Source organism: Gossypium hirsutum, chromosome A03, assembly GCF_007990345.1.
Source record: "Gossypium hirsutum isolate 1008001.06 chromosome A03, Gossypium_hirsutum_v2.1, whole genome shotgun sequence".
NCBI lineage: Eukaryota > Viridiplantae > Streptophyta > Magnoliopsida > Malvales > Malvaceae > Gossypium > Gossypium hirsutum.
In genome coordinates this window covers 23,479,810-23,489,375 of record NC_053426.1, presented here as the reverse complement: position 1 = coordinate 23,489,375, position 9,566 = coordinate 23,479,810, and the positions used below count along the sequence as shown (strand labels likewise).

At 33.6% G+C, this 9,566-nt stretch overlaps 1 protein-coding gene across 1 annotated transcript; it reads right to left on the bottom strand.

Annotated features, from left to right (window-relative positions):
- Positions 1-7,575: 7,575 nt before the first annotated feature.
- LOC107887058 (uncharacterized) lies at positions 7,576-8,895 on the bottom strand. Its single transcript, XM_016811186.2, has one exon. It carries the CDS (start codon positions 8,808-8,810, stop codon positions 7,908-7,910), a length of 903 nt encoding a protein of 300 aa, XP_016666675.1. The 5' UTR covers positions 8,811-8,895; the 3' UTR covers positions 7,576-7,907.
- Between the last annotated feature and the right edge of the window lie 671 nt (positions 8,896-9,566).

Here is a 9,566-nt window from a genome sequence, read left to right as displayed (position 1 = left end):
CGAGCTATGCCATATACAAACTAAGATTGTATGAGAGCTATGCCATATGGGAACTCAGCTTTTATGCGAGCTATGCCGTATACGAACTGTAACAGCCCGTTTTTTAGTGGTGTTGGAAGAGTGGTTTCAGGACCACAAATCTGATGAGTAAGTTCATATAATTAGTATTTAAATTATACGAGCCAATAATAATTTTTATATTGAATTTGTTTTGATGATTTTAAGAAATTGAATTAAAATTTAATATAAGTGGTTTGGTTCAAAAGTCAAGTCGTTATTGAAAATGAGGTATTAGGACCTCGTTTTCGTAAATATTTTTATTAAATATTGAGAGAGTCGTATTATCGGTGAATTGAAGTTTGGTCAGGTAATTTTGATGATTGATTACTTAATTAAGGTAAAAGGATTGAATTATAAAAGAGGTAAAAGTTAATTATTATAGATTTAAAATAGTAAATGGACCAATATTGTAATTAAACCATGGTAAAAAAACCCAAGCGGTGGTGGCATGATTAAATCCACTAACTTTTGGGCTATTTTCTCGTTTAGTCCTAATTAGTTAAGATTAAATTGTAATTAAGTTTATTTAGTTGGAATTTAAGTTAATTGAAGGACTAACTGTGCAATTAAACCTTCCTTAAATGGTAATTATACCATGTTTATATATATTGGACATTTTTGGGCATGTTTTAGTGACTTATAACTTATAAATTAAAGGTTGATTTTGTAAATAATTAAAGAATAAGTTAAATTAAAAGATTTAAAGGATGTTATTATCAATTTTCTTTCTTCTCCTTGTTGGACAAGCCGAGTGGTCATGGAGACATGGGAAACCTTTGGTCAAGCTAGGGCACCTTGATTGGGTAGGTAATTATTGTTCATTTTTAGTAATTTTTATGTTTTTGAGCTTGTATTAGTTTAATCTAGCTAACTTGGGGATTAATTTGTAAAAATTTAAAATACTGACGATTATGTCATTGATGAAATTGAGATGTTTATGAAGTTTTATGAAATATTATTGAGTTTTGTTGTTAGTTAAGACTATTGTGTAAAGTAGTTTTTGACAATTTTAACATTTAAGGACTAAATTGTTAAAGTGGTAAATTACTTGTACATGGTGTGAAATAATTGCAAATAGGGGCTGTATGGAGACCTTTGAATAATCGGTCAAGGTGGGTTTCAAATAAAAATGGTTAATTTACATGTTTGGGGATTAAGGACTAAATTGAATAGAAGTGAAATGTTGAGGGCGATTTTGTAAAAATATAAAAAAGACTTAATTGCATAAAATGAATTAATATTGTTGTTAAAATTAGTGAATTGAATGGAATTATTATTTTAGATCCTAAATGAGTGGAAAACTGGGGAAAAGAGAAAATTATCAAATAACTCTTGTACTTTGTTGTTGCTGTAATTTAGTCTAGTAAGTTTGTACGGTTTAAATTTAGTATATTTTTCAATGTATTATATGCCTTAATTGTATAATGTTTGGATCATATTGATGGGTGCTGATTGAAAATGAAAATAATGAATTGACAGAAAATCGATCATTGATTGAGCTATTCTGGACTGTTACTGCAAATCAGTCCTGTTAGTTCGTATTTCTAATTTTTATAATTAGTGTTTCTTTCCATACATTTTCTGTATTTGAGATGTGGAATTTCTAAGCATACTTGATCAATTGAGAGTTGGTGATACGAACGATTAAGGTGATTTGGCCTTGGGCTGGGACGTGAAATGATGAAATGATTAAATATTTTGTTATGATGGTATAGATCATTCAGTGGCTGAGAATCCTACATAAGTTGTGGATTTTCGACAACTTGTGTGAGCAACATTGAGTAGTGAAATGACTGCATGCTCTATTCTGATGAATGAACCGTAATGATGGCTGAGGTTCTGCATACATTGCAGATCCTCGTCAGCTTGTGTGAGTAGTATTGCGAAACTATCAATGTTCTGGAAACTAGCTCAAATGAGCGATACCCTGCATTTCTGAAATAATGATCTAATGACATTTGAGAAAATTGATTTAATGAAACATGTAGCTCTTACCTGTGGTGAATTGTGAATGGCAAGAAATCACCTTATTAGTTATTCAGTTGTGTTGTTAAGTTAAATTGTGGTAAGCTTTACCGTTATTTTCACGAACTTACTAAGCTTCAAGTAAGTTTACATCTGTTTGTCCTTTGTTTTGTAGATTTTGTTTTGCGGTTGGAAGATCGGATCAAGCTCAAAGAAACACACTATCTCAAGGACTCTTTTGGTAGATTTCAGATAACTTGGTTATATGGCATATAATAGGAATATCTGGTTATGTTTTGTTATGTCTCATTATATCTAAAATATGTGTGCGTTGGGTATTTGATGTTGTGAAGGAAGTAATTAAATGAAGTATGCATGTTTCATCCCGAGTTCAGTCAAGAAATAGTAAGTTGAAAGAATATGGCATGATAAATTTGGTGTATGAGTTATGATTTGTAGGTGTCATATATGATAGTGGTTTGGAATAGATAACATTTTTTGATTTCAAGCATGACATCATGTTCCTATATTATGTGATTGTTGCTTTTATTTGTGGTTACAGTTGCTTTTATTTGTGGTTACAGCCTTGTGAACATGTAATATGAATTGGTATAGGTACCTGTGCATATGGTTGGAAATCAAGCTTGAAATTGGTCATTTTTAGGCATACACAGTCTGAGACTTGGGCTATCACACGACCGTTTGATACACACAGGTAGGCCACATAAGCGTGTACCCAGAACGTGTTTAAAAATAGTATGGCTACAGTTTTCACACGGGCTAACACACAACTATGTGATCCAAATTAGAGAGTTACACGGTTCATGCACAAGAGCGTGTGAGGTCGAGCATGGGCGTGTAGGATAGCCACACGGGCATGTTTGGAGCCACAAAGGCTAGGTTTTGTCACATAGCCTTGACACACGGCGTGTGACCCTTGATTTGAAAATTTTTGAATTTGTCTTGAAAGTTTTGATTTGTTCCAATTTGGTCCCTGAATGTTCGTAACTTATTTTTAGGGTTTTAAAAGCTCGAATTTAATGTTGTAATAAAATGTTTTGTTTCATTATGAATATTATATGTAATTATTCAATTAAATTAATAATTGAATACTATTTGTTATGCAATGTTCCGACTTGTACGGTCATACCCAGTAACCCTATTCTGGTGATGGAAATGGGTTTGGGGTGTCACATGAACTAAGATTGTATATGAGCTATGCTGCATGCGAGCTATATTATATGCGAACTATGCTTTAATGAGAACTGTATGAGATGTGAATAATGTGTATTGCAAATTGTGCTATTCTACGAACTATGCTGAATTGCAAGCTGTACCATGTACGAGCTCTGCTAAAATGCGAGCCCTATTATATTCTATACTGTGAATTTGTTAAGAATGATATGTTGACATTGTGAAAACTTGAAACCGTTGGATATCATTGGTATGTCATAGGATTGTGAGTACTCAACAAAGAAGAGCGATGGATGAACGACTTTCCTCTTTTTTGAGGACAATAAATGCCCATGGTAGAACTTCCACCATATACAGAAAATTTTATTCACATCATATTGTGATAAGACACTGTGGCCCGAAGATTATGTTGGATATCATGCGAGCTATTATGCCGTTGTTACCATGCGAGCTGTATTTTGTGTAAACTGTATAGCATGACAACTTTTAACTTGATTGATGTATTCACTTGTAACATGTTTTGTATGCTCATTGAACTTCAATAAGCTCACACTTCTTATATTCATTGTACAAAAAAGTAGCTCGCAGGGCAATTGAGAAGTGGGGCTTTCTAGTGATCCATTGCAAGGCAAATTCCTTGAGTATGTATTGTGTTTCCAAACCCTAATGTGAAGGCACTATGGGACTATTCCAAAGGACTAGATTTAGATTTAGATTTTAAATAAATTTTGATGGGATGTAAAAAAGACATTATAGACGGTTAATTGTGGATTTTTGTGTCTTTTATAACTACTTGATTGAGTGATTGAATGTTTGGATTGTAATGGCATGCTGATTTGTTTGATAAATTAATGGACTAACAAATATATGCAGACTAAGGAGCTCACTGGACAATGAGGTACACGTCATTAATTCTTAAGTATGTTTAAATCAATTATTGTTTGGTATGCACGAGAGATAAATTTTCACTTGTAGTGTGAAATTATTGAAGCCTGCAAACTATCTAGTTGATGATTGAATGAGTAGGAAAAAACATTTTAGGGGTCGCAAGACTAAGGGGTTGTCATGTAGAAACATTAAATAGATGTAAGGTAAAAATAAGAAATACAAAGGGTAGAGTTTGCCAATATAGAGGTAGAGTTCGCGGATGGACTATTTGTAAAATCAATCTGTCAAATTCGTGAGGGTAGGATTTTTTTAGAGTTCACAAGATTTGGGTTCGCCAAGAATAGGGGTTCATAGGTTAGACTACGTGCTACGGATTCACCGAGTTGACTACAAGCTAGCAAAGTGTGAGCCTTGCCAACTGCGAGTTGTTAAAATCTTTCCTTTTGAGCTCGTCGCAAGGTCAAGTCGCAGGTATCGTATGATTGACTTTCATAAAATATTTTTGTTGATTTGATTAGTAAAGCATGTTCTAGGATTTATTTTTAATATGAATTAATCATATAATTGTGAGGTGTGATAGGTTGGATGGTGTGATTTGTGGTGGTTAATGGACAATCATTCTGGTGGCTAATGTGACGTTCAAAATTTGGGTCGGATCATCTTGTTTGGGTTTGGGGCACCTCAATTAATGTTCATGAGATTGCATAAATCAATGTATTCCAGTTCTATGAATTGAGTGGCCCTTATACCTTTCACATTACAGGTCTCTTAGTCATTTTACCTTCCAAGCAAGATTCACATTGTAAAAGATGCACCTTTTTAAATGATCTTAAGGTTACACCTTTCACAAGTCTAGTGGTTATATCCTGGTTAATATATTCAAGCCTTAGATGCCATAAGTATGTCTCATTAGAGTGAGAAATTTGAAGTTTCTTATTCACGAGTTCAATTTTTAGCAGTGAGTATATCATTGGTTTGATAAAATAGAGATTATTTTCCATCCACCCATGATAGATAAAAGAACAATAATTATGAATTTCAATACTTATATTAAATCTTACGATATACCTATCATGAAATAAACCTGCAACAGAAATTAAATTTACTGTTTCTGCTGCCACACTGCTCCCATCTCTAGTTTGCAATTAGTGATTCCTATCTTGTAGATTTATCATTTCTAGAACCCCTACAAAAAAACACAAACATGATTAGTGGCTCCAAAATTAATAACTCAATAGTTGCTTGAATATTCCACTAAAGAGATTTCAATGACTAAGATTTCATTACCTTTCTCTTTCAAGGTTAGATAGTCCTTATACTCTTTGGAATATACTTTGAAGTGTCATTTCTTATTGCAGAAGAAGCATTTAGACTTAGATAAGTCTTTAAGTTTTCAAGACTAGGATCGAATTCTTGGGCACAACCTTGCTAATGTCCTTATTGACAGTTGGATGGTATGTGTTGTTCCCTTACAACTAGATACTCTTCTACCATATAGAACCACCAGTTGCCCACCTAACTGAACCATTACATATATGCCTCAAAGGTTGGAAATTACTGTCTTCAATAATTTACCCATATATGCATTACTTAACTCGTTCGTCTCATAGCTCAACCTATCATGTATGTTTCATCAGCTATTTCTTATCCTGCTTCCTCAAATCTATCTTATGAAGTCGCTCAATGTTTTGTGGGTCATTTGGAATATCTTAGATGAACCCAAAATGTTATTTCACCTAGTCAGAGTGTTTCCACTCCATGATGTAGAAATTGATTATAGGCATCCACACCTTGAAAAACACATATGCTCAAAAGTTATCTTTGATATGATGGAAATTTTATTGTCCAAGTACATCATCCATAGAAATCACAAATATATACAAATAAAGTTATATACATTAATATAAATATTGAATTTAATTAAATGCAAATACAACATCAACATATGTCTTCATCAACTTGTCGATCGATTTCTTATTACACCCAAATCAAGTCCTCACTATAACAAGTATGATCTAAGCAACCACTAAATTCCTTCAAATATTTCATGCAATAAAGGATTACAAATACCAGTAGATGAAGTCATTTCAAGATATTGTACAAGATTTTGTTTTTACCTTCTATTGATAGAGAATTCTTATGGTTGCGAAAGGATGGGTGGTAACCACAACTTTGTACCCATCCCATTGTTTGCAAAAGTAGGGAACAATTGTTCAATTCACCGATTGGTTCTCATGTCACCCTACATAGCACTATGTACCTCCACACTAGAGTTGTAGAACCCCAACTAAACCTACCGACAGCCTTAAAAGGCTTTAATAGAGAAAGATATATGTAATGGACAATGTTTTGATACTTGCCTAGGAACAACATTTCCCTCTACCATCCAAAGTGTCCAAGCTCTAGCATATCAATCTATCAAGCTCTAGCATATCAATCTATCTCCTCCACTATTGCATGAAGTGGATGGGTCGGTTGGACAAGCCTTTCCAAACACGTGCATATCATACAATCCCTGTCTAGTTCATTCCCTGGCTAATTCTTAGATGGGATGGCATCCAAAAAACGATAGCACTCATACGTCAAGCGCCCTTCGACACATCCAGGAATTTTAGACTATGCCAAACTTGAAGAACTCAATTATCCAATAGTTCAAAAAATCATAAAATAAATATTAAATTTCTCAATATTTAAAAAATATTTCTGCAAAAATTACAAAATTTCAAAAAGAAAAAAAGAGTTTGAAACTTTACCATATTGATGGCATAGTTTGTAATGTATTCTTTCATAAACTTTGAAGCAATCATTTTTTCCTTTAATGAAAGAAGTGCAAAATCATGATTGTTTTGAACGAGATCAAACCAGTTAGAACGAAAATAGTTCAAGGTACCACCCGAGAGAGAGGCATCAAACCAATTGACCTCGAAACCAGTACGGACCGATTTAAAAAGCTAGTTGTACTAATTTTTTTTATTTTTTATAATTTTTGATAATTTATTTAATTGAACCGATTGACTGATTATACCAATATATCGGTGGCCTGATCGGTTCAACAACTCTTCCAATTTTAAAAAGCTGGTACAAAATAATAAAACTTTTTTTTTTAAAATTGAGAGAATTTTAAGTATAAAGAGAAGAGAAAAGGTAAGTATGTATAGAGTGAAAGTCAAGAACTATTGAAGTCGACTTCCAAAAATTTAAATAGTTTGATTGAGACAACAAGTAAATAAATTACCTAACTAAAGTTAAAAGCTCTAAACTTAACATTTATGAGTGTCTGAATGTATGAGATATTGTTGATTATAATTTACAATACTTTTCTCATAACATACATGACACAAACATCAAATTGAACTTGACCTCTTTAGATATCTTAAAATATCCCTTAGAAACATATTTGTTACTTATTTTAAAAAGTAAGATTAAAATCTATTATACCTAACTAAAAAACCCAGCAATGATTTGCGGAATACAGACATTCACTAACCCACGAATAACACTTATCGCCCTTTTGTACTTCAATTTATTTTATAAAATATCAGAAAAACATACATAATAGTATACTGAGAGGAGCTTTGCTTAACAGCTCACTTATCCAGATCAGATAAAAAATAAAAATAAAAAACAAAACAGCTGGAGCCTGGAATTGGCAGATGCCTCTGATATGGAGAATTATTAGGCATGTTTGGTATTCAATACTTGTTTCAGTCCCAGCTGTAAGTAAATCCAACCTTTTTTCGGGATTCATACGCTCCCAATCACACGAATTGATTTTTAAGCGACCTATGGCCTCTTTGCTGTCATTCAACTTTCCACGCATACACAAACAAGCAATATTCAGACGATCCACTGTGATTAAACCCTTCTGATGGAGCACTGCTCACTGTTTCAGAGGAAGAAGAAGAAGAAGAAGAAGAAGAAGAAGAAGAAGAAATAGGCTTGAATATAAACAAAGCATGCCTTAAACCAGGGCTAAAAAGCCAATCATGAACATTCCAATAAAGTTCAACTCTTGTTTTGTTGACATAAATGGATTCATTGCCTCTAAATTTCCATTGGAGATGCTTGACATGTAGGACTACATGTCCATCAATTCTCATCTCCATTTCAGGTTCATCATCAACCCCATTCTTGCATTCGATTGAGATCTCATGAAACCTACCTTTTTCATGAAATTTAGCTCTTGAACTGAACTTCTTTTTCCCAAATATATGCTCTTTTCTCGAGACAAAAATGGGGTTAAAACTTGCAGGCCTGCATCCGGTTTTCCTATAAGCATCTTGCTTTAGATCCCCAAGGAGTAAAACAATCTCTTCCTCGCTAACAACAGCAACGTAGTAATCAGATCCAGGCTCGGTTTCGCCGTTGAATTTAGCAGATTTCAAGTCCCAGAAGATATCAAAGGGTTTACCATCATCGACTGTGAAGCGTTTGGAGCCTTGTTTCCTCCAAAAATACCATGGTTTAAGCTCGATTTTGCAGGTATACTGAGACTCCCCCTCTGGACCTTCCACTGATATGGAAAGACCATGAAGCAACAGATTCTTGCACCAAGTGACGGTGATCAAACGACAGTGATCCGCCATTTTTGTACGGTAAACTGACATGAAAACACTCTGACCCCACCTGGTTACCGCCGGATCATGGTCGGTTGGCTTCTCACCTGATGAAAAACAAGCGGGAATCCCGATTGGGTCTTGCATGGTTATCTACAAGAATTAATAAAAGTGGAGTTGATGGATCAAAGATTGAATGAAGTAATTAAGGAGTAAGGTAGATATACTATATATTGTGACGTATGAACGAGTATGAGTGAGATATAGTGATGGTGCCAGAGGTGTTATTGGCTGCATTAATGGATATTAAAAGAATATAGTTCCAAACTGGCAAATGGATGTCAGTGAATTATGAGTAAAGATCGAAGAACGAATCATTTTCTTTTCTTGGGTTTTATAATATAGCAATGCTCAACTTTTTTCTTGCATGGATCAGTCTCCTTTTTTCTTTAGCTACTTTATAGGTGTTTGAAAGCGGAGATTCCCATGTTTTTCACCGGATTTGGAGTCTTGATTTCTTCGTTACTAGATGGAGTTCGAGGCAGGTGGTTTAATTGCTATTCTTTTTTCCTTCTTTATACACATAAAGAAGCTTATTCACTATTCTATTAATTAAACCTTTTATTGGGCTTATGACAACCTTAATCGAGTATTCAATTCGATTAAAAAATTATGAGAATATTTTATTGGATCTAAAACTCTAAATGTAGTATTTTTGTTCATGTATATTTATATTTTTCAAATAAACTGGTTTAATAATAATATTCATAAATTACTTTAATGTTCTTGTATATGGCCTTTAATGGTTTTTGCACATAAAGAAAGATGGAAGCAAATATTAGCTCATTGATTATCTAATGTTTAATTAATATTAAGCAGTATTACGTTGTCGGATCGTAATAC